At 39.8% G+C, this 26,850-nt stretch overlaps 1 protein-coding gene across 1 annotated transcript in view; it reads left to right on the top strand.

Annotated features, from left to right (window-relative positions):
* The window catches only part of fbxl2 (F-box and leucine-rich repeat protein 2), a 131,159-nt gene that overhangs the window by 80,433 nt on the left and 23,876 nt on the right, over nucleotides 1–26,850 (top strand). The window contains exons 8-11 of the mRNA XM_059645817.1: nucleotides 9,392–9,518; nucleotides 13,339–13,413; nucleotides 16,154–16,284; nucleotides 21,712–21,772. Of these exons, the coding sequence (XP_059501800.1) occupies nucleotides 9,392–9,518; nucleotides 13,339–13,413; nucleotides 16,154–16,284; nucleotides 21,712–21,772 (394 nt within the window). The remainder of the gene's footprint in view (nucleotides 1–9,391; nucleotides 9,519–13,338; nucleotides 13,414–16,153; nucleotides 16,285–21,711; nucleotides 21,773–26,850) is intronic.

Below are 26,850 nucleotides of genomic sequence, written 5' to 3'. Positions count from 1 at the left end.
ACTTTGCAACCTGTAGGATTCACTGTTGAATTCCACAACTTGAGTATGCCTTCTGTACTCTATTTACATTAAATACGTGTTTAGTAGGCAAATGCTAAGATTGAACACATGCATAGTAAATTGATGTAGTAAATTGCTGTCAAAGGGAATTTCGATGGATGCTACAAGAAAAGCTGTATTGGCCGTAAATTAATTAGTACTTGAGGCATATAGGCACAGGTTCCTGAATTTAAGGAAACAACCTGGCCATACCCGCAACTTCAAATTTGAAGAGTTATACAAAATCTTGACAAGTGGCTGTAAGTGGTAGCAGCTGCAACCATGTAGAAATCTCTTGAAGGAATTTAAAAAGTTGCTATCTTCCATAACAATGATCAGTGTTGAGGACCAAAGGATTGCATACAGCAGTAATGAACTGATTCATAAAACTAAACCTTTTTACCATCACCCTCCTGAATTCAAAAGGGATGGAAAGTGGAAGAATAAAAGCAAGGTGAGTTGCTGACCTGAGGTCACTGGACTCAAAAATGTTGACAAAAACAAAAGTTGCTGGAAAAACTCAGGCCTGGCAGCATCTGGAGGAAAAAAATCAGTTAACGTTTTGGGTCCGGTGACCCTTCTTCAAAACTTATGGTAGCTGGGAAAGCTTAAGCTTAAATGCAGTAAATAGGGAGGGGGATGGGGTAAGGAGCAAATGATAGGATAGAGGCCCATGAGAGATAACAGCAGTTGGAGAGACAAAGGAGTTGATGACGATCTGGCTGGGAAGGTGAATAGTTCTTCCTGGGAATTGTTGAACTTCTCAAAAAAAAGACCATGAGCTACCTGTTGCCTGCCACTTCAACACACCACCCTCTGCCCGGCCAACATCTCCGTCTCTGGCTGGCTGCCTGACGTGTTACAACAAAGCTCAACACAAGCTGGAAGAACAGCACCTCATTTTCCATTTGGGGACCCTGCAGCCCTCTGGACTCAAACTCGAGTTCAATAATTTTAGTGCGTAAACTCTCCCAAATCAGAGCCTCCTACCCAACACACCAGGCCTTGTATTCATAGCCTGCCATTACGCACTACCAGTTGTTAGTCACTAACAGTCCCCATAACAGCTATTCACCCTTCCAGCCAGATCATTATCAACTTCCTTATCTATCCAACTGCTCTCTCTCTGTTTGGGCTCTATCCTATTGGTTACTCCCTACCCTGCCCCCTCCTTATTTTCTGTATATAAGCCAACGGCTTCCCAGCTATCATCACTTCAGAGGAAGCGTCACCGGCCTTAAACGTTAGCTCTGATTTTATTTTTTCTTCTTCACAGTTGCTGCCAGGCCTGCTGAGCTTTTTCAGCAAATTCTGTTTTTGTTTCTGATTTATAGCATCCACAGTCCTTTTGGTTTTCAAAACGTTAACTCTGCTTTCTCTCAACAGATGCTGCCAGACCTCCTCAGTTTATCCAGCAGTTTCTCTGCTTTTGTAAGAGATTCAGGGGGCAGTTAAATTCTTACAGGGAAATGCTGCGACTGTACAAAGCGCTAGTGCGGCCTTATTTGGAATATTGCATGCCGTTCTGGTCGCCTCATTACAGGAAGGATGTGGAAGCATTGGAAAAGGTGCAGAGGAGATTTTACCAGGATGTTGCCTGGTCTGGAGCGCAGGCCTTATGAAGAAAGGCTGAGGGGCTTGGGTCTGTTCTCATTGGAGAGAAGGAGGCTAAGAGGGGATTTAATAGAGACATACAAGATGATCAGAGGAATAGATAGGGTGGACAGGAGAGTCTTTTCCCGAGGATGATGATTTCAGCTTGTACAAGGGGGCATAGCTACAAATTGAGGGGTGATAGATTTAAGACAGATGTCAGAGGCAGGTTCTTTACTCAGAGTGGTGAGGGCATGGAACGCCCTGCCTGCCAATGTAGTTAACTCAGCTGCATTAGGGGCATTTAAGCAGTCCTTGGATAAGCATATGGATACTGATGGGATAGTGTAGGGGGAGGGGCTTGGATTAGTTCGCAGGTTGGCGCAACATCGAGGGCCGAAGGGCCTGTTCCGTGCTGTATTGTTCTATGTTCTATAAATGATTTAGCTTTCTCTCCAAAGAGTTCAATGCAAACCGTAAGGTAGATGAACAAAATTAAGCCGTTTGATCATGGCTGATGTATTTCTCAATCCATTTTCCTGCCCTCTGTAACTGTTGAACCTGTTACTAATTAAGAACCTACCCTATTTTTGTCTTAAATACATTCAATGACTTGGCCTCCATAACCTTCAGCAACAATGAGTCCCAAAGATTAAGCACCTTCTGGGGCTGAAAAAATTCTTCATCTCTGATCTAAAAGGTCGTGCTTTCATTCTGAGGCTGTGCCATTGGGTCTCAGTCTCTCCTATGAATGAAAACATCATTCCCAGGTCCACTGTTTCCAGGCCTCCTTGTATTCTGTAAGTTTCATTGAGATCTCCCCATCATCCTTCTAAACTCCATCAATTTCAGACCTGAAGGCCTTTACCACTCTTCATATGACAAACGCTTATCCCTGGAATCATTTTTGTAAACCTCTTCTGGACCCCCCTCTAAAGCCAGCACATCCTTTCTTAGATATGGTACCAAAAACTGTTCACAACGTTCCAAATACAGGCTGACCACAGCATTATGCAGTCGCGGCAGTACATTTCTGTTCTTGAATTTTATACTTCTGAAAATGAATGCTAACATTACATTTGCCAACCTGATTGCCTTCTGAATCTGCATGTTAACCTGAAGACTGTAATGAACTAGGACTCCCGAGTCCCTTTGTTTCATATTTCTGAAACCTTTCCCTGTTTAGAAATAGTCTGTGCCTCTGTTCTTCCTACCAAAGTGCATAACCTCACATTTTATCACACTGTATTCCACCTGCCACTTTGCCCACTGACTTTAGCATGCCCGAGTCCTTCTGCAGCCTCTCCCCTCCTCAGTCCTACTTGTCCCTCTACCTATTCCTAATCTGCAAATTTAGCAACAATACTGAGTTCCTTCATCCAGATCATTAATGTTGAATGAGAATAGGAGAGGTCCCAGTCCTGACCTCTGCAAAATTCCAATAGTCACAGGTTGCCATCCTGAACAAGACTCCTTTATTCCTACTCTGCCAGTCAACCAATCCACTATCCGTACCAGTACCATGCCCCTAACGCAATGGGCTCTTATTTCATTTTGCAGCCTCCTGAGGCTGCTTGTCAGAGTCCTTACGGAGGTTCATATAGATACGTCCACTGGCTCTCCTTTGTCTAACTTGCTTGTTACCTCCTCAAGGAATTCTAACACCTTTGTCAGACATGACCGACTGTTGATAAAGCCTTGCTGACTCAGCTCTGTTTTACCAAGCTAAACTGTTGTAAATGGCATCGGCCTTCTGTTGTACAAAGACCAAATGGAATATGACTTTCTATATGGACTAATGGTAGTCAGGTAGGTAAGAAATTACCTGTGGACAGAATGGATTTACTCTTGGGGAATGATTTGGCTGGAATGAAAGTTTATAGCTTTGCCTATGAGTGTGGAAAATCCAGTTGAGGCTAAAGAGATGGAATGTTTGCAAGAACAGGTTCTAGGTATGTTTTCATTGTGTGTAATGATCAAAGCAGTGGTTTACAGATATTAGAGGTCAAATTAATACCACTAGCTGATGTTAGGGTGAACTAGGATAACTCAAAATAAGAACACCTCCGCTCAGTTCGCAACAAACAACTGCACCTCCCAGTCGCAAACCATTTCCACTCCCCCTCCCATTCTCTTGATGACATGTCCATCATGGGCCTCCTGCACTGCCACAATGATGCCACCCGAAGGTTGCAGGAACAGCAACTCATATTCCGCCTGGGAACCCTGCAGCCATATGGTATCCATGTGGACTTCACCAGTTTCAAAATCTCCCCTTCCCCTACTGCATCCCTAAACCAGCCCAGTTCATCCCCTCCCCCCACTGCACCACACAACCAGCCCAGCTCTTCCCCCCCACCCACTGCATCCCAAAACCAGTCCAACCTGTCTCTGCCTCCCTAACCGGTTCTTCCTCTCACCCATCCCTTCCTCCCACCCCAAGCCGCACCCCCAGCTACCTACTAACCTCATCCCACCTCCTTGACCTGTCCGTCTTCCCTGGACTGACCTATCCCCTCCCTACCTCCCCACCTACACTCTCTCCACCTATCTTCTTTACTCTCCATCTTTGGTCCGCCTCCCCCTCTCTCCCTATTTATTCCAGTTCCCTCCCCCCATCCCCCTCTCTGATGAAGGGTCTAGGCCCGAAACGTCAGCTTTTGTGCTCCTGGGATGCTGCTTGGCCTGCTGTGTTCATCCAGCCTCACATTTTATTATCTTGGAATCTCCAGCATCTGCAGTTCCCATTATCTCTAACTCAAAATAAGTGTCTGGCATGTCTTAATTATATGATCTATGGAACACGTCAGAGTTAACTAAGGTAGCACAGACTTGGGCTCACACTGAAGGGAAGGCTGAAGGAGTTCCAGGGTGTTATATTAAAAATAGAGCAAAACGCAGTGGTGTGAGGAAGTGAAGACGACATCCTACAATTGTGGGAAATAATGGACAATTATTTACCAAATAATGGTAATGCCCAGATGCCATAAGATTTGGGAGTAGCTAATGAAATTGCCATGGCAGGATATGAACAGCAATTATACGTAGCCAAAACTTCTTAAAGACTTAATTCTGCCAAATGTTTCCCACAGGTTAGGTAGGAGGAAGATTTCAACATGTAATTAAACCAGCACCTTTGATATCCATACCAGTTTTCAATGAAGCATTTAGTTGAGCGTTAGCAAATTGTGTGGGGCCTTTACCAAAAACAAAAGCAAGACATCAGTATACCCTTACAACTGATGGTACGACGAACCAATTCCCGGAAGCATTTCCAGAAAAACACCAGAAATTTGAGTGTAAAACAATTGAAGTCAACTGTGTCTTTTGCAAATATAGGAATCTTTGAAAGAAACCACCTGCACACTCAAAATCATAATTATGGCACACTGTCATGAATGCCTTCGAGATTGGGACAAGGACTTTGATTTCTTACTGTTGGCCACTAGGGATTCCCCAAATGAATTTGAGTTGAGTTGTGATCATGAGATTAAATGTCCATTAAAATTGATATTAAGGAGAAGTTCTTCAACCCAAAATACAAATATTTAAGTATATGGAATGTGCCCATCTTTCTTGAAGGATTCTCAATGGCATGTAGGGTATCATAAGCTTTTGAAGGTTTTCAACAAAACTGAACAATGAGCAGATAAACATTCCACAACTGAAATGTTTCAAGTTGGAGATGAGCTAATGGTATTGTTACCTTTGCGAAATGAACCTTAGCAAGCTAATTTCAATGTTCCACACCAAGTAGGGCCAGGAGTGTTAATAAAGTGATTTCAACGCTGTGCCCTCATAATTTAGAGAGAGGACAACAGGAGGCTCTTGTAAGACTAAAGGAGTGGAAAGTAATCTGCAGAGATACACCTTGTTGTTACTATGTTAGCTAGGCATGATCAGAACGTAGGAGTGTCAGTTTAGAGAGAACAGCACCATTGGCCAAGCCCAGGAAAACAAACTCTGGTAGAAACACCGATTCATTACGTTGCTGGAAAACCACTTGAATCCAGTCAGCAGCTGGTGTCACTTAATGTTAGCTCCTAAACCTGATGGATCAACGAGATTCTGTATAGAGTACTGAAAGATAAATTACTGAAATAGAGTTATGCCCCAATCCGTGTATTGATAGGACAGGCGGTGCTTCATTTCTTTTCAGCAAGAAGCTGCTTTTCCCCCATTTTAAGGGCTCTGTTTTAATGAAGTGGAGCGAAAGAAGAGAAAGCAAGAATTTATAGCACCCTATAGAATAACTATAGTAGTTAACAAAGAACGGTTTTGTGAATTAACTGAAGATTGAGACATGCATTTGTTTTTTTTAAATCAGGGTATGAAATATATTCTAATTATGATTGGTTTATTCCACATGCTTGGTTTACAGAAGTAATGTCTTACTGCATATACTGTGCTATGTATGAACTACGCGCTATAAAGTCTCTCACCAGTCCGGTGGAAACTAAGTTCTTTTCAGTAAGACAGTGGCACGGATGTATCTAGTAGAAGAAGTGGTGAGCACTGCCAAGGAGCCAGTGGAAAATTTCTCAGAGGGAGGAAGGTAACTTAAGGGGGTTATTTGAGGATGTGACGAAAGCAGTGAGAAACTGTACGAGTATGTTGAAGTTGAATTGGGGCTGGGAGGGAGTCAGTTGTCATCACTTCTTATAAAAAGTAAAACTTTGAGTCTATTTCTCTTCCCTTCCCAGTGGCATTGGCCTGGAATCCTGTGAATAAAATGCACCAATCAATGATCGTGTGACTAGTGTTGGCTGATGAGATACATGTGTTAATTGCTACGTAATTTCCAGAAGTGAATAGACTGATTAATTTTTATACATTGGGAATGTCTTAAAATTGGTCTTGTTCTATTGTGCTCTGGGGCTTTTGTGAAGTGCAGTTATTTCATTCATCACGTAGGAGCAGGAACAGACTATTTAAATCGTTGTGCTTGAGCCCTCCATTTAAATAGGTCTTGACAGTTCTGTGACATAATTCTATGTACCCATCTTTGCCTCCATTTCGCTTAATTACCTCAGAACATGGAATAGTACAGCACAGGAAGAGGCCCCTCAACCCATGATGTCTGTTTGCTGAATAAAAATATCTTCAGTAGTGTCCTCTTCCTTTGCTGGTCTGGACCCCGCCGCCGCCACCACCCCCACCCAACTTCTTCCCTCTTGCACGTAATGTTGATATGATGCACTTCTGTTTTTAATGGCTCTCACAAATAGTCTGTGATGACATGGCCATCGTTAAACAATGGGGTCAGCTTTCACAATCACTGTGACAGATACAGTTCTGTTACACTGCGGTCTGCAGTGAAGCTGACAAGTCTATAAGCAAAACTACAAACTGGATTAATTATTTGGATAAGGGCAGCCATAAACCACGAGATTTATTGCATTTTAATGTCTTGGTGAAATATCTCAAAGTTTGTTCGCGTTCCTGTGTCTTGTCAGATAGGAAGGCCAATTCCATGTGTATTGACAGGAAGGAAAAGGTCCCCTGCTGTCAGAATTCCACTTTGTGTTAATACAGTGTTCATTTTGAATTTATTCTGCAAAAATTCATGAATCTATATTGCCTGAATGTGACCTGATTGCTGTTAACAGGGATTGGTTCAGTACTTAAGTCATGTATGTGAAATTGCTTCTAACATGTCTTCAGACTTGGTCTGTTTTGAAAATCTGGGCGAGGGAGGATTGCTCCACTCCCCTTTGTTTCCTGACCATATAAATATATTTGACATGCTTTGTCTTTTTTTAACAACAATAATGCAGCCTTTTTTGTGAGTTAGTACTTGTGTTTAAACTTCCCCTCTTTTACATTGTTCAAGAGATAAAAACCCTTGCAAAGTGTCCTAGTACCTCAACCTTGCCAAATTCTGCTGTTGCCTTCCTCCATGAAAACTGACTTTATGATTCTTCCTTTCAAATCCTTCCCTGTCTGTACTCTCATTCTTATCTCCTATGCATATCCTCAAGACTTGGCCCCTTGGCTTCCTCCTTGTCCTACAATGCACTTTTGGCACTAGCTTCTGCAGCTACTGTGATCCTAATCTGTGGAAGCCTTTTCTTGTACACTTGTTCTATAAGCTATATAAATACTGTGGCTACAGGAACAGGTCAGAGGCTTGGAATCTGGCAGCACGTAATTCACCACCTAACTTCACAAACCCTGTCCACAATCTACAAAAGTATAAATCCGGAATTAGATGGTATACACTGCACAAGCCTGATGACTGCAGCTCCAATAATACTTGAGCTTGACACCATCTAGGACAAAGCAGCCCAATTGACTAGCACAACATCCGTAGGCATTCACTCCCTTGAACACAAAGTCTCAATAGCTTCACTGTATACCAGTTTTAAGATCTATTACAGAGATTCACCAAGGCTCCTTAGATGGTGCCTTCCAAACCCATGACAGTTACTATTTAGAAGGACAAGAGCAGTAGATACAAGGAGCACCACTTAAAATTTCCACTTGAAGCCACTTACTATCCTGAATTAGAAAGAGAACATCATTCCTTCAATATCTCTGGCCCAAAATCCTGGAACTGTCCCTAGTGTCATTGTGGGTCTACCTACAGCAAAAGAGCAGCAGCTGTTAAAGAAGGCAGCCTACCACAATCTTTTCAAAGGCAACTAGGATTGGCAATAACTATTGGCGCAACTATTGATGCCTGAATCCTGTGCATGAATAAAAACAAAGAATTTTAAAGATTTCAGAATCATCTTGGACAATTTGTTCTGTTAAACATTTTATTCAAATTCTCTTTGCCTATTTTTCTTTGCTCGCTGTCCTGTAGTAGTCCTTGTCTGTGCTGGCACACGATTTCTGCTATAAAATTGCTTGTTATGTTGAGAAGAACATGTGCAAAATAGCTTGGCACAAAGCTTATTTTAAGTTTTTTGTTTTCTTGTCGCACTAAGTCTCTTAACCACTTATCAACTATGTTTAGAATAGTTTTCCCCATTATATCTCCAATTCAAAGCTGGAAAGATAATTAAAGTGAAATCTGAGATTCTGACTATGAAAATGTATTATTTCCTTTCGTAATGTCAGTTCATTTTGGGGAAGTGAGTGGTATGGGAAATTTTGTCCGTTAGCATATTGACTATAGTAATTATTCAGAATTTGTACTGTCTTCTGCAGTTTGAACCTTTTCCACCTTAGATTTCTATTCACAAATCTGTTTTTTTAAATTCTCTGGAACAACTAAGTTAGTATAATTCCAGTCTATCAAGTAACTTAGATCATCATGAATGGGTTTCCCCTAAAATATGTAGGGAGACCTGTAGCTCATTCAGTTTTCAAAAACAAAATGACAATGCTGGAAATACTGATCAGTCAGGCATCATTTATCGAAATGAATTGCCATTTCAGGTTGATGATTTTGTATCAAAACTTATTCAAAACTATTTAGCTGAAAATACAAATGCATGCAAGAAATTCAATAAGTGGGGTGTTATCTTAAGAGATAATGGGAACTGCAGATGCTGAAGAATCTGAGATAACATAGTGTGGAGCTGGATGAACACAGCAGGCCAAGCAGCATCTTGCTTCTAAGATGCTGCTTGGCCTGCTGTGTCCATCCAGCTCTACACTTTCTTCTCTTAATAAGATGTTAGACTGCTTAAATTCTGCTCATTCAAATAGGTTATTTTCCTAATTTGGTGAAGTTGGGCATTTCTATTGAATTTCAAATTTATGAATTAAATTATACCTTTACTGAATTGCGTTTTCCTTTGCCTTTCAGTGAGGGTAATCGAAACCTTGAACATTTAAACATTTCCTGGTGTGACCAGGTGACGAAGGATGGTATAGAGGCTCTAGTGGGAGGATGTAGTGGTCTGAAGGCCATGTTTTTGAGAGGGTGCACACAGGTTGGTAATTTTTATTCATCAATTTTTAATGTAAATCACATTCTTACTCATTCAACTTGCAAGTAAAAGTGAATATACTGCCATTGAGTGAGAAGACATGACTAAGAACTTGTTAGTTTTAAGAATCTGGGCTAGAAAGGGTCCGGAGTAGTCACATTCTACTTCCATTCTTGTTCCAGGCCTGGTATCATTTTCATTGTTTGCATCTATGCCTTTTCTTTTGGAAGTTTGTCACTTGAATTTGTGTTAATTCATATTTCCAGATTGTGTTTCTGTTCATGAAGTTTGTTTGCAAGTCTGTGTATGATTGACTGGGCATTTTTTTTTAACGTGTAAGCTTCTGGTTTGTGTTTTGATATTTTCATCTTCTTTATTGATCGAGTGAATTCAATGTCCACTCTGGCTAGTACACTCATATGGTTTTCACTTTGTGAAAATACTTGGAGAAATACTATTTCCAGGTTTGAATCTGACCTTCCAGGAAAATTAATCATGCAAGAACAAAATTATTCAAAACTGTTGGACTTTCCCCAGGGAGGAGGAATCATGTAAGCATCTGAACTTGATTCCATATAGTTCTACACAAATTCAGTGATCAAGGTAGTTCAGATATCATGGATGATGCACTTTTTCATGGATTGCCCATTAAAGTACTCTGTAAAAATTGATAACATTACTGAAATCAGAACATTGAAAATTGTATTTATGCCAATTAACTTAAAATTATGCATGAGTTGTCACTGGAAATTGTTCTTCTTGCCTGGCAATGACAGCAGTTTCCAATTTGTTTCATTTGTAGGAAGATCTTTATACTGTCTTAGACCACAGTATTCAGCTTCTCATTACCAGCCACCCACCATCTTAAGATATGGCAGCCTCATGTAGATATGTAAGCCTACTGTTGGTACAGGTCACGGTTGAAAAAAATCACATTTAACCCCTAGTTGTTCCTAGGGAGTTGGGATTATTGCCTAATGTTATTGGAATCCGTTAATTAAAGTGAACCTTTTTGAGGTTAAACTATGGAGAAAAGCTATTTTTCTGATAGCTGTGCAACATATCAATTAGGGCTACTAAATTCAAATGAATCATTCTCTTAGGTGGGAATTCTTGGAATGTTATTTCTCCTAGGTTTCTTCTGGCATAAGTGTTGATAGTCATTCAGAATGTATAGAAAAATTAGTCAATTTATTTCTGTTCACCACTGCCTATACATTGCATAAAATGAATTTGGACACCATTTGCATCCCAAATGAATAATTCTTGTATGAATTAAATTTGCTAAGGGTGTAGGGAAATTGTCACCTGTTGAGATTAGAGCACCAATAATCATAGATGGATAAATCACAAAAAACAGAGGTAATTTAAAAAAAACTTGTTCATATGCTGAGCTGTTAGGCTATAAAAGTTCTTGTGTAGTTTACCTAATGAGTTTTTAGCAACGACTTGCATAGCTCCCCTGATGCTATTAAGGCGCTTCACAGGAGCATCTCAAAATACAGATCATGGATGGAGATTTTAGGTCTCATTGAACAAAAACTTGGTCAAAAAGGTAAGTTTAAAAAGTGCCTTAAAGGAGGAAAGTGATTTAATGACAAAGGTTTAAGAGGGATTCCAGAGCTTGAGGTTTAGACAGAAAAGACAGCCAACAATAGTGGTGCAGTTATAATGGGAAATCAATAACTGCACTTCTCTTATTTTTGGCCTGTTATCTCCAAAGAGGTTATAAAGATCATAACCTTTTCTGCAACACTTTTTTTTTCTGATCTGGACAAGAGGCGGCTAAGAGTCACATCTGTACATTAATTCCAAGGATTTTTGCTTGGTATAAATAGTATTTGCTATAAATGGCTAAGGATTTGCCTATTTCTGTGTGTCTGCTGGTCATGTTACGAAGTATATTCTAATGTCACATGTTATGAAAATTATGCAGCTCAGCATCTGCCTACAGAGAAATAAAACTTGAGCATTGCAAGCACGAGTATGCCATCCCATTTCTGATTTCAACAGAGAGCAGGTTATTGTTGAAACAATTACTGTGTCCAAGACATTGTCCTGAGAACCTATTGCTGAAATGATGTCCCTCCAGCAACTACAGCTACCTTCTTTTGTGTCAGTTATGACTCCCAACTGCTTAAGAGTTCTCCTAATCCCATTTATTCCCATATTATTCCAGATCAGACCTAATGGAATGACGGAACAAGTGATAGACGTGTTAAATTAAGGGTTGGTTGTATAAAAATGTGGAGCTAGTAATTTGTGTGTATTTTATGGAGAGTGGTTACCTGAAGTAAAACTCAATAGACGTGTGGGTTTGGACTGTGGTTTCTTTTTTAAAAAAAAAACAAGTTATCTTCTAGTGTATACAAATTATCAATTTAAAAATATTGGGTACATCACTAACTGAAAAATTGTAATTTGAATCGACTGTTATTCAACCAATGGCAAGTTTTCCTACTTATTATCTTTGTATTACTTCTTATTTTTAATTGGCCTGGATTCCCTGTTACTATGTCCTCACTAGGCCTAAAGTTTATTTTCAAAATCAGATCCACGTATCGTAAAAATTAAGTATTGAAGTGACTAAATGGACCACCTAACTGTCATGCCCTTGCATGCCGCAAAGCCGATGGCTATGTTTTGATGACCCTTTGCAATGTTTGGATTATGGTATTGACTTAAGGATGGTGTTGAGGGTGGACATTGCTCCTTTCAAAAAAAACAGGAAACATTATCATAGCTATATTACATATTTATTTCATTTACTGATGCTATGATTATAGTTTGTGTATCATGTTCCTAGTTGTGGGAATGATGGGATTAAATGATGTTAGTGTTACAAATGCTGACAAAGTAATTGGTAGGAATTCTCCAATTAAGATTCCAAATCTAAGAAATTAAATGAAATACATATGGCAAGTAGTTTCTGCTGTGACTTTTTTTCATCATTCCGGAACCTTTTGTAGAGACCGTGCCATTTTGAATACCAAAATGTACCAGATAGATGCAGCATACCCTGTCCGTGTTAAGAAAAGATTTATTTTATTCTCTGTTAAATAGACTTCTGACTTTGTATGGATTGTCTATAACAAATTTTATTTGAAAGTACAAACTCTTGAAATTCCAAATTTAATTGATTTTTATATGTAAACAGGTTTAAATTGGGTGTCCTTTTGTAAATCTTGACTGCTTATAGCTTCTGAGCCTCAATGGTTAGCCAGAAACAATACAGATATGCACTGTCAAATCCAGCAGCCCCAGGACCAAAGCCACGCTGTGTTTTGGAGCTAACTGGTTTTCAAAAATAAAACTGGACACTTAACTCTAGCGAAATAAGGAATGCAGGAAAACCGATGATGATATGATTCCATATGGTTCCAAAACACTTCAGGTTAATGGACGTGTAACTGTTCATGCGTCCCCTACCTCTTTACATCAATATAACCTGCCTAAAATGAGAAACGATTCATCGCAAAGTGTGGCGTTTTTGGGTAGCTGGATTTGAGAGTGAATCTGTAAATGCCTATATTGATCATTTATTACTAAACTGCCACATAATTTCTTAACAGTTGAAGGGATTTTTCACACATCTATGTGTTTTAAAATGGCATCCTTTCTTAATTTTATGAAATAGAATATTACACACAATATTTTAACCATTGAGGACCTCTGCTTGAGAAATGTAATGTAGCTAAAGACTATAACAACACGTAATGGTGTCTTGGTGTCTTATTTGGCATTTATGTATGTTCTGATTGCCATTGTGGTCTGATTTCTTATCTCAAATAGAGCAAATATGGTGTTTTTCTTTCTCCAACAGCTGGATGATGACTCATTGAAACACATACAGGTTCACTGTCCAGAACTAGTAACACTTAATTTGCAGGCATGTTCAGTAAGTATTTATTGCTTTACTTTATAGTTGAATTGGATATTACAAGATGAGACAACCATCAATGTTTATGACTTTTATTACATTTTGATTAAAAATCCATGGATCTCTGTTTCTGTCCATAATTACCATTATTTAGTGTCAAATTTATGCAGCCTTAGCTTTGTGAGGTGTGGGAGAAAGGGAGAGTAAGTGGTAGAGTTCACTTGCATTCAGAATTGAGCATGCATAAATTATATGAAAATGCAAGAAAATTAAATGTATTTTTTGCCTTCCTCCTTTTTGGTTGCAGCTACATTACTCCCAGCTTCTTGGCTTATAGTGAGGTAGCTAGTTTGCATGTTTAGGCTAGAATTGTTTCGCAATCAGCCAGTGGAATGTGCAGAAGATTGGTTGGGATGAAATACCTAAACTTTTCCCCTCTTTTATAATGCAGTACATAATTTCAACTGTCTTTTCTCACATAACAAACTAATATTATGACATAATTGTTTCTTTGTATTGTTCTTGATGATTAAATTCAACTTGAGTTTAATTGCAATTTGGTTCTATTTATAGTTCTGTTGGTAATAGATGAAGAACAAAAATGTTTTTACGTTATTTGACATCTCCAACTTCCTAGTGTTTTTGGGTAGATCCACAACAATATAAGCCATAAAACACATCTTCCCCATGTTTCCTTACCACTTTTTAACCACTTGAATATTTGACCTTGTCTCTGATTAGGATAGCTACTTTTCTTGGCTGCATGTCTAATTAATTTTGGTATTTTTCATAAGTGTTTCAAAATTATTTATTGGAACACTGCCTACAGTGAATAATAATGACTTTGCTTCAACTTTCTAAAAATAATGTTATCACTAATACTATGTTCTTGAATTATGGGACCATCACTGTGGAGTTCTGTTGGGGTCAAGTGCTAGGACCACAACTATTATGCATTAACAATCTGGGTGAAAGAACTAAGGGCATTGTTGCTGAGTTTGCAGATAACAAAGATAAATGGAATGACAGATGGCGTTGAGGTGGCAAGGAGGGTGCAGAAGTACTTGGGCAGGCCAGGAGAGTGGGTACAGAAGTAGCAGATGGAATACAATGTGAGAAAGTGTGAGGTTGTGCACTTTGGTAGGAAGAATGAAGGTGTCGACTATTTTCTAAATGGGGAAAGGCTTCGGAAATCTGAAACACAAATGGACTTGGGAATCCTTGTTCAGCATTCTCTTAAGGTTAACGTGCCGGCTCGTTTGGTAGTTTGCATTTGACTTCCTGTGTTAACGTTCATTTTAAAAGGGCTAGAATACAAGGGCGGGGATGTACTGCTGAGGCTGAATAAGGTTCTGGTTAGACCGCATTTGGAATATTGTGAGCAGTTTTGACTCCATTCTTAATGAAAGATATGTTGATGTTGGAAAGAATCAGAGGAGGTTTAGAAGAATGATCCTGGGGATAAAGGGCTTGTCATATGAGGAGCAGTTGAGGACTCTGAATTTGTACACGATGGACTTTAGAAGGATGATGGGTATCTTGTTGAGCCTTGTAGAAGACTGAGAAACCTGGATGGAGTGGAAGTGGAGAAGATGTCACCATTAGTAGGAGAGACTAGCACCCATGGATACAACCTCAGTGAAGACATGATCCTTTAGAACTGAAATGGGGAGGAATTTCTTCAGCTGGAGGGTGGTCAATCCCTAGAACACACTGCCACAATGAAGGCTGTGGATGCCAAGTCATTGATTAGTCAGGGGATCAAAGGTTACAGACAAGGTAAGAGAATGGCACTGAAATACATCACCCATGAACAAATGGTAGACTTGACCTGATGGGCCAAATGGCTTCATTCTGGTCTTGTCTTACGTTTTTATGGTCTTGTGTTTAAAACATTGCAATACATTTCCCTGGCTGTGATGCCATTGGTCACGAATATTAAACCTAGTCAAATTTACCTGTGTCATTACATGCTATCTTGCAAGCATGAGCTCCTCAGGATTGACTACTGCCGTAGAATCCTACATAAAACCACCCTCGACTTCTGTATCACCACAAATAATTTCTACAGATTCTTCACTTCATGTGCTGTCATGAGTTATTGCAGCCTGTGGGATAACTTATCTACTTCTGTAATTGTTGAATTCCACTGATCAAGAAAATTGCCACTGCTCTACCTCCTAGCTCCAGATTTGGAGTAGAAATCAACGAAAACAAGAATGATTCCCATTCTTCTTTGCAACTCCTTAGCATGAAGCAAGAATGCCCATAACCCAAATGTGGTCATTGATTAATGGCCTTGCAGTTATCACTGTTAACTTTTGCTTCCTTTCTCTGGATCACAGCCAAAGAAGGATGGCCAAATAAGCAGTAATAACTTCCAAGACAGATCAATTTGTAGCGCACATTGAACAAGTTAAGTATGATTATTCATCTTCCACCTCTTCTTATTTAGCAGTAAGTTGTCAGGTGCTATGCTGAGACTACAGTGAGGATGATCCATCCCAGTCAAGTATCAGCTCAAATCTTCAACCTGGAACTGGCCAGTTTTTGATAGCCTGGCTTTCAAGAGGCATTCCATCTGTAAGGCACATCTTTCAGTACTGAATGATGATTCTTTAAGGTTAACCACAAATTATTCTTGATTCTGTTGAATTTCTCTGGACAAAACTGATTTTTTTTGTTTTTTAAATTCAATTTGTAGGTAATCTGACATTCCAAATCAGTTAATGATCCATAATTTTGTTTGCCTCCAAAGCAAATCACAGATGAAGGATTAGTAAGCGTTTGCAGAGGCTGCCATAAACTCCAGTTCCTGTGTGTGTCTGGATGTGGAAACATTACAGATGCTTCTATAACAGCATTGGGATTGAATTGTCCTAGACTAAAGTGAGTAAAGCAGATCTGAAGTTCAACTTTATTGAAACTCCCTGGTATTGAACATGTCATAACTATCAAATAGTTGCAATAACTGCTTATGTTTGCAAGCTACCTTAAGGTAACAGAACATCTCAAGCACTTCACATTTAGATGTCTGATCCCATGTCCAAGGGTGGAAAAATTCAGGTTCTGTCCATTTTGATACAACTTCTTTGGAAAAACGTAGGATTTAATTGAGTTATAACTCATGGAATAAAAGTGACAATAAATAACAACAGGGTTATTAATTTGGCTGTGTGATAGGAAACGGTAATGGCCAATGGATTTTTGTTTTAGGCTGGAGGAAGGATTTTGTGTGGTTTCCAGGTGATCAGTTTTGGAATCCTTGCTTTTCTTGATTTATGCTAATAATCTCAGGATGATACAAAACATTGTAAATTGAGAGAAAGATAGTGTATAATTTCAGAAGGATTTTGGAAAGTTGGTCAAATGGACTGATGGATGGCAGAAGTTCACTGTGATAGTGTAGGGTGATATACTTTGGTAGGAAGAACAAGAAGCGACAGTATAACTATTATTCTCATGGGTGTACAAGAGAAGAGAGACCTGGATGAATGTGTGCATAGGTCATTAAATGTGGTAGTTAAGGTGGAGAGTGTGATTAGTAAAGAAAGCAGTATGCCTTGATTGAGCAAGGAAGTTGTACTGAACTGTTGAAAACACTCCATTGGATTTTTGTGGATAGTACTGGGTTTTACACTGGGTAAGTTGAGTGCAGTGGAGATATAGTGCAGAAGAGATTCACAAAAATGGTGTCAGAGATGAGAAACTTCAGTTATGAGGATAGATTGGAGAGTCGGAACTGCATTCCTTGGAGAGGGGGTGGTTAAAAGATTTGTTTTTTTTTAATATTGAGAGATCTGGACAGAACCATAGAATCTCTGCAGTGTGCAAGCAGGCCATTCATGCCATTGAGCCTATCCCAACCCTTTGAAAAGCATACTTGCCAGACTCCCCAAACCCTATCCCCATAACTCTCTCTACTTAATACTGCTCATTTGGCTGTTCTTCTTTTGGCTGTGATTTAAAGAAAGGAGACAGAATTCAAGTGATTATTGCACATCTAATCATAGAATCATCATAGAATCCCTACAATGTGGAAACAGACTCTTCGGCCCAACAAGTCCATACCAGCTCTCAGAACCATCCCCCTATAACTCACCTAATATACACATCCCCGAACACTGGGCAATTTAGCAAGGCCAATCTACCTAGCCCGTACATCTTTGGACTGTGGGAGGAAACTGGAACACCTATAGAAAACCCACGCAAACACAGGGAGAATGCGCAAACTCCACATGGACAGTTGCCAGAGGGTGGATTAGACCATGAGTCGCTGGTGTTATGAGGCAGCTGTACTAACCACTGAGCCACTATACCGCCCCAGTCTAATCTATCTAGCCTGCACATCCCTGGACACTAGGGGCAATTTAGCATGGCCCAACCATCAAATCTGTACATCTTTAGACTAGGCAACCAAATAGCCCATCTAGAATAGATGGAGAGAAAGTGCTTCTCATGAAAAGATCACAAGCAAGAAGGTATAAGTTTAAAGTGATTTGAAAAAGAAATAATGTATTACGAAAATAAATACTTTTTCTCAAAGGGTCTAGAACTCACTGCTGGAAGTGTGATAGAGACAGACTTAGTCAATGTACAAGAGGACATTAAGTGATTATTTGAACAGAAGTGATATATAAAGAGTTATGGGGAAAAGAACGGGTAAGTGACAGTAAGGAATGGTGCTCATTTGTAGAGCCAGTGCAGATGTAGTAGACCAAATGGCTACCTTGTGCACCGTAACTTTGCTATGTTCAGTATGCATTTAGTATGTACTGTCCAGTTGATCACATAATTGGGATGATTGTACCTCAATATGCAGAAATGAGATATGATTTTGTTTATTTAGCATTAGCGTTGGAAAATATGTTTGAAGTGACCTAATTGAAGTTCTCAGAATCATAAAAAGAATCAGCAAGGTTATATCTAGCAAGTTAATGGAAGGAGGATAAGTTTTAAAAAGAAAGCCAGAATAAGGAGCAAATTGTGGAATCTTCTCCAAAAGGTGCCATATATGCACTAATGTGGTCAATTGTAGATGTAGAGTAGTAACTGTATTTACCTGTGCCCCTGTGAATCCCTGCTGACTTAAACTGTGGTTGTTGAAGTTAGGAGGTACTGTCTTACAATTTATGATTTTGGAAATGAATGTTAGTAAGTGAGTAAAGATTGTTTCAGTGATTTCTTCATCTGGCTTTCTGAAATGTTGCAAAGTGCAAAATGAACCAAAGACTTGAGAGATCACTGGAATGTACTGCAAATGGGAGCGAGAAGAACTATTATCATGTAGAGAGGAATGACAAGTGGACAGGATTTAAATTAAAGACAATAAAATGTGAGGCTGGATGAACACAGCAGGCCCAGCAGCATCTCAGGAGCCCTTAACCAAAATATGCGAGCTTATTGGTTAAACCAAAAGGATTTTCATGTTGCTGAATAAAATTGTATGCATGTTTAAATTTAGCCACTTTTAAAAATGGTAAAAGCTATTTTAACAAAGGAAGACTTGTGTAGATTTGGTAACATTAGCATTTAGAATAAATTGTTGATGTTTGCCTCAGGCATATAACTACAGAAGTGTATCAAAATCCTGGGAATGGGAGAGTGGGATGTTGAGCATGTCATTCAAGATTGGGTTATTGTATAGTTATTAGATGCCATTGGTTATTTTTCAGTTTTCCATCTTTTAGTGCCCTTTTCCTATGACTGACTTAAAGTTTAGTTTCACAGATGCCTGCAACATGCTAATTTCCTTCGGTATATTGTCTTGACAAGAGGCTTTACGTTATAGGGAGAGGCTGAATAGGCTGGCACTTCTTTGCCTGGAGCAGAGGATGCAGAGTGGTAACTCTACAGAGGCTCTTAAAATCATGACGGGCATAGATAAAGTGAATAGCCAACGTCTTTTCCCCCATGTTCGGAGTGTCCAAAACTAAAGGCATTGGCTTTAATGTGAGAGGGGAAAGATTTTAAAGGAACTTGAGGGGCAACTTTTTCCGCAGAGGGTGGTGCACGTATGGAATGAACAGTAAGAGGAAGTGGTAAAGATGAGTACAATTACAACATTCAAAAGACATTTGGACAGGTACACAAATAGGAAAAGTTTAGAGGGATAGGAGCCAAATGTAGGTAAATGGAACTAATTCAGTTTAGGAAACATGATGAGTCGGATCAACAGGTCTGCTTCCATGCTTTTCAACAATGGATTATTTCTAACCTGTCTCTATTGGTATTCATCCACATCGCACTGTTCAACACACCATTCGTTCATTATCATGATTTGGGAGGATTAAGGTTAGGAAAGATTTGGTAATAAATGCAGTCGTTAGTTACCATCAGTTGATTATGGTTTCCATCTGAATCAGTGTGATCTTTGGACTGGGAAGTGTTGTTAAGTAAGCTTGATGCGTTGTTGCAGGGGGACTGATTAAGATGTCAATTTTGTTTTTAAATGTTGCTGGTGCTGCCTTGAAGTGTTCGGTGAGTATTTCAGCACACTTGAACTGCGTAGAAGACAGCGAGGTGGAGGTGTTAAGTGTTGAACCATTCGTTGCAGAACAATTATCCTTTGCCTTTTTCCTGTTGATATGGTTTGTCTGATTAAACTTCTGGTCTGTGACTGTGCCTCCGATGTTTTTTTGTGGGATCCTGGTACTGTTAACATCTGGGTTTGGCAATTAGCCTTTTTCTCATTTGAATTCTAACCACCATGGAAGTGTTTTTTTAAAAATTACTTCCCTTCATCCCTAGGTTTTAGATTGACTGACTGGTTATCCTGCCACAATGCTTCAACTGAAATTCATCAGCTTAGCATCTAGGCTCACCATTACCTCTTGTGTCTTAGGAGAACTGGAAGTGTATTGAATCACCAACACCTCTCTCCGCCCCCCGCCCCCCCCCACCCTAACACCCCAACAAGTACACACACTAGATAATTTTCAACCTATTTTGCACACTCTTTTCTTTTACTTTCTACTTATTGTTGATTATTTAGTATCTTAATTTTTACATCCAAAAATTTCCTAAATGTTAAAATTGCATCCCTTTTTAATGTTGTTCCCCATTGAAAATGTGCATAAGACTTATTGGGAACTCTGCAGCCTTCTGAACTCAATATCAAGTTGAACAATTTCAGGGCTTGAGCACCTTCTCCCATGTCCTTACCCTAGTTCCCACAGACCAGTCCTTGTCATCACGTGATAATAAAATGTGAGGTTGGATGAACACAGCAGGCCCAGCAGCATCTCAGTAGCACAAAAGCTGACGTTTCGGGCCTCTCTGATGAAGGGTCTAGACCCGAAACGTCAGCTTTTGTGCTCCTGAGATGCTGCTGGGCCTGCTGTGTTCATCCAGCCTCACATTTTATTATCTTGGATTCTCCAGCATCTGCACTTCCCATTATCACTCGTCCTTGTCATCACGTGGGCTGCTACCAAACACAACCCATTGTCAGCCAATAATAGTCCCCATTCACAGCTATTCGTTCTCCCAGGCTGACCTTTTATGCACTCCTTTGCAAGTCCAACTATTTTTCCGACTTTGTTCTCTATCTCCACCTTCTGTTTACTCCTCCCCAACCTCCCCATCTGCGTTTATACCAACAGTTATTTTTTGGCTATCATCAGTTCTGAAGAAGGGCCACTGGAATTGAAACATTAACTCTGATTTCTTTGTACAGATGCTGCCAGACCCACTGAGTCTTTCCAGCAATTTTGGTTTTTGTTTCTAATTTCACCAGACACAGTACTTTCAGTTTTTTTTTTAATAGACTTATTGTTGAGCTTCCTAACTTTTTTGGGTTTAAATTTCCCTGGAAGTTATGTTGAAAAAAAATGACCAGTATTTTCTTGAGTCAAAAATAGAACTGTTTGGAATGAGAAAGTGCTGTTCCTGCTTCCAAGCACTGAATGTCTCCATTCAAAGAACTGCAGTAAGTCAGTATAGTTGCACCTTAGAATGTGCAAAAGATGAACAATATTGAGAAAAATATTCTGCAATACTTTTTGGAATTACAATAGATATTGAAATTACTTTATAATCAGAAAAGTGTATGTTCCACACACTCCTTAATTACTGCAGGTCTGAACTGCATTGACAAAGCATGTGTAGTTGATATGGATAAAGAGAGGTCTGTTTTTCACCATAATGATCAGCCAACAAAGTTGTCTCCTTGATATCCCATTGTTTCACTTTATACTTTGTTCTAATTTTGATAATACATCATTAATAGAAAGATGATGTAAATTAGAAACATTCACTCCTATAGTATGTTGAGGACTAAGTCTAGAAATAATTTGAATGTCGTAATTTTTTCAGGATTTTGGAAGTAGCACGATGTTCGCATCTGACGGATGCTGGCTTTACAGTTTTAGCAAGGGTAAGTTTTATTGGGATACATTCTTTTGGCATCTTGTTATTTTTAGGTGAACGTTGTTGTCTTTGTTTGAGAGATGTATCATTGCCAAAAAAGGAGGCATTGAATTTTTCCCTAGAATTGACAGCTTCCATATCTCAAGTAGAATAGAAGTATATCTATGTCATTTTTGCCAGGAATAAATCATAAGGCTAACTTTGAGTTTTTAACTTCAGCATGCTGTTGGAAGCATTGCATATGTTCACAAACCAAACCTGAGATCCTGGTTTATTGTTTCCTGTAGCAGTATTACATGGATGATTCATTCCTGCATTAATGAGTAGTTGATAAAGAGAATCACAGAGTTGTTGTAGTACAGAAGGAGGCGGTGTGGCCCATGTCTTCACTGGCATGCTGAGCATTTTGACTTGATTCCATTCTCTTGCCTTTTTCCCCCCCATACCCTTGTGTGTTATTTCTATGTAAATAATTATCTAATAGTCTTTGAAAGTCTCCGTTTAATGTGCTGATATCACACTTCTAAGCATCCACACTTGCAGAACCATTAGCTGTGTGAAAAATTTTTAATTACCTCACATTTGTTCATTTACAAATCATTTTAAATCTTATCATCTTGCTTTTGATCATTGTATGAGCTGGAGCAGTTTCTCTTCATTCATTCTATCCAGAGCACCTGTGATTTTTGAATTCTTCTGTCAAATCTGCTCTTGACCTTCTCAACAAGGAAATGGTCCCACCTTCTCCAATCTGTATTTATAACTGAAGTTTCTCATTCCTGGATCTGTTCACATAAACCTGTACTGCACAGTCTCCAATGCATTTAAGGTCTTTCTAAGGTGAAGCCCAAAAAATGTGCAATACTCCAACTGTGATCTAACTTAGTATGTTGAACAGTTTCAGTGGAACCACTTTGCTCTTGCAGTATATATCCTATTAATGAAGCCTGGAATGCTGTATGCTTTATTTGCAACCCTTTCTACTTGTCCTGCCACCTTTTTAAGGTCTTTGGCATAAATACATGTATATCTCTCTGCTCCTGTGTAACTCTCAGTGCAGAGGGGTGTAAGGTGATACATATTGGAGCATGGAGAGACAGTATATCATCATGGGTAGCGTCCAAGTTGTATTATATGGAATCAGTCCTTTTGGTTCAACTTGTCCCTTCTGACACCAGACATCTTAAATTAATCTAGAGCCATTTGCCAGCATTTGGCCCGCATCCTTTTAAATCCTTCCTATTCTTCAAGCTGGATTGAAGGATTTGTACTGCATGACAAAGGCTTAGAACAAATGATCTCAAGGTGAAAGCAGAATATATTGCAGTGGAATTAGGCAGTCTTCATGAGAGAGAATATGTGGGTTTGCAAATTCCACACTGGATTGAATATGCTGCTGAAGTTATTAACGGCTTGGGTTATGCCTGAGCCTAATGGCCAGGGAGAGCTGGAATTAATGTTAAGGATATAGATAATTGAAAGATGTTTAATGTCATTAAATCCAATTATGGTTTGTTAAATTAAGAATTATTGCTTACAGATGCCCTGTTCAGAAAGTCCCGGACAAAGCGGCCTCAACCCGAAAGTATATTTTAATGAACAGTGCTTTGCTTTGTGGTTGCAATTGGAAAACAGTAGTTCAAAGTCAATTACATTATACCAGCAAAGGCTACTTATGTCCTGTTTGTGTGCACATTCAAAATTATGACGGAGTAAAGAGGTTTCTCCTAAATCCTTATTGATTTATTAGTGACAGCGTTTATGTTTGTGACCTGGAAATATGGACTTTGTCAAGTGTGGAAATAATTCTCTGCATTCCCTATCTTAACCTTTTAGTAACTTCTAAAGACCTCTGTTAGAGTGTTCAGACTGTTTTCTTTTCTCCTGGCTGAGAGAGCTCTGATCTATTTAGCTTCTTCTGATAAATTTATCCTGTTAGTTCTGCCGTTGTCCTTGTTTGGTTTGATTTGATTTGATTTACAATTGTCAAATGTGCTGAGATAAAGTGAAAAATATTGTTTCGCTTGCTAATCAGACAAATCTTGCTTTTCATACTACATCAGGGTAGTAGAACAGAATGCAGATTATAGTGTCACAGCTACAGAGATGGTGCAGAGAAAGGCCAACTCTAATGTGTGAGACGTCCGTTCATAAGTCTGATCATGGACAAAGCTGTTCTTGAATCTGTTGGTACTTTTCTTCAAATGTTTCAATCTTCTACCCAATGGAAGAGAGTATAAATGGGGTAGGAGGGGTCTTGGATTATGGATGTGAGTTTGCTCGCTGAGCTGGAAGGTTAGTTTTCAGACATTTCATCACCATTCTAGGTAACATCATCAGTGAGCCTCCGACGAAGCGCTGGTGTTATGTCCCGCTTTCTATTTATCTGGTTAGGCTTCCTTGGGTTGGTGATGTCACTTCCTGTGTTGGTGATGTCATTTCTTGTTCTTTTTCTCAGAGGATGGTAGATTGGCTCCAAATCTATATGTTTGTTGATGGAGTTCCGGTTGGAATGCCATGCTTCTAAGAATTCTCGTGCGTGTCTCTGTTTGGCGTGTCCTAGGATGGATGTGTTGTCCCAATCAAAGTGGTGTCCTTCCTCATCTGTATGTAAGGATACGAGTGATAGTGGGTCATGTCGTTTTGTGGCTAGTTGATGTTCATGTATTCTGGTGGCTAGCTTTCTGCCTGTTTGTCCAATGTAGCGTTTGTCACAGTTCTTGCAAGGTATTTTGTAGATGACGTTCATTTTGCTTGTTGTCTGTATAGGGTCTTTTAAGTTCATTAGCTGCTGTTTTAGTGTGTTGGTGGGTTTGTGGGCTACCCTGATGCCAAGAGGTCCGAGTAGTTTGGCAATCATTTTGGAAATGTCTTTGATGTAGGGGAGAGTGGTTCTGGTTTCTGGGCCAGTTTTGTCTGTTTGTTTGGGTTTGTTGCTGAGTAATCGGTGGGCTGTGTTCATTGACTACCCATTCTTTTTGAATACGCTGTATAGGTGATTTTTCTCTGCTCTGCGTAATTCCTCTGTGCTGCAGTGTGTGGTGGCTCGTTGGAATAATGTTCTCATGTAGCTTCGCTTGTGGGTGTTGGGATGGTTGCTCCTGTAGTTCAGTATTTGGTCCGTCTGTGTTGTTTTCCTGTAGACGCTGGTGTGAAGTTCCCCATTGACTGTTCGCTCCACTGTGACATCTAGGAATGGCATTTTGTTGTTGTTTTCCTCCTCTTTTGTGAATGTTATGCCAGTTATGGGTATTATTGATGGTCTTGAAGGTTTCCTCTAATTTGTTTTGTTTCATGATGACAAAGGTGTCATCCACGTAGCGGACCCAAAGTTTGGGTTGGATGATTGGCAGAGCTGTTTGTTCGAGTCTCTGCATTACTGCCTCTGCTAAGAACCCTGATATCGGAGATCCCATGGGTGTACCGTTGGTTTGTCTGTAGGTTTTGTTATTGAAAGTGAAGTGGGTGGTGAGGCATAGGTCCACTAGCTTGATGATGTCCTTGCTGATGAGTTTGGTGGTGTCTGGTGTATGTGTCTTCGGTTCTTCTAATAGTGTAGTCAGTGTTTCTTTGGCCAGGTTGATTTTGATGGATGTGAACAGGGCTGTTATATCAAAGGCGACCATTATTTCATCCTCTTCTATCTTGGTGTTCAGGAATTCTTGGGTGGAGTGAATGGAGTGGCGGGAGTCTTCTACTGTGTGTTTTTGTCTTTGGTGTAGTTCCTTGGCTAATCTGTAGGTTGGTGTTCCAGGTAGCGACACTATGGGTCTGAGGGCGGCTCCTAGTTTGTGAATTTTTGGTAGTCCGTAGAAGCGTGGTGTGTTGGATCCATCTGGTTTCATTTTTTGGAAGTCTGTCTTGTTTAATTCTCCAGATTTTTGAAGTTTTTTGAGTAAGCCACCCACTTCACTTTCAATAACAAAACCCACAGACAAACCAACGGTACACCCATGGGATCTCCGATATCAGGGTTCTTAGCAGAGACATTAATGCAGAGACTCAAACAAACAGCTCTGCCAATCATCCAACCCAAACTTTGGGTCCGCTACGTGGATGACACCTTTGTCATCACGAAACAAAACAAATTAGAGGAAACTTTCAAGACCATCAATAATACCTTTACTGGCATAACATTCACAAAAGAGGAGGAAAACAACAACAAACTGCCATTCCTAGATGTCACAGTAGAGCGAACAGCCAGTGGGGAACTTCAAACCAGCGTCTACAGGAAAACAACACATACGGACCAAATACTGAACTACAGGAGCAACCATCCCAACACCCACAAACGAAGCTACATGAGAACATTATTCCAACGAGCCACCACACACTGCAGCACAAAGGAACTACGCAGAGCAGAAGAAAATCACCTATACAGCGTATTCAAAAAGAATGGGTACCCTATGAACACAGTTCACCGATTTCTCAGCAACAAACCCAAACAAACAGACAAAACGGGCCCAGAAACCAGAACCACTCTCCCCTACATCAAAGACATTTCCGAAATGACTGCCAGACTACTCGGACCTCTTGGCATCAGGGTAGCCCACAAACCCACCAACACACTAAAACAGCAGCTAATGAACTTAAAAGACCCTATACAGACAACAAACAAATCAAACGTCATCTACAAAATACCTTGCAAGAACTGTGACAAACACTACATTGGACAAACAGGCAGAAAGCTAGCCACCAGGATACATGAACATCAACTAGCCACAAAACGACATGACCCACTATCACTCGTATCCTTACATCCAGATGAGGAAGGACACCACTTTGATTTGGGACAACACATCCGTCCTAGGCCACGCCAAACAGAGACACGCACGAGAATTCCTAGAAGCATGGCATTCCAACCGGAACTCCATCAACAAACATATAGATTTGGAGCCAATCTACCCTCCTCTGAGAAAAAGAACAGGAAATGACATCACCAACCCAAGGAAACATAAACAGATAAATAGAAAGCGGGACATAACACCAGCGCTTCGTCGGAGGCTCATTGATGTTACCTAGAATGGTGACGAAACGTCTGAAAACTAACCTTCCAGCTCAGCGAGCAAACTCACATCCAGAACC

Source organism: Stegostoma tigrinum, chromosome 5, assembly GCF_030684315.1.
Source record: "Stegostoma tigrinum isolate sSteTig4 chromosome 5, sSteTig4.hap1, whole genome shotgun sequence".
NCBI lineage: Eukaryota > Metazoa > Chordata > Chondrichthyes > Orectolobiformes > Stegostomatidae > Stegostoma > Stegostoma tigrinum.
The sequence above is the reverse complement of the archived record's forward strand: the minus strand, read 5'-3'. Positions and strand labels throughout refer to the sequence as shown.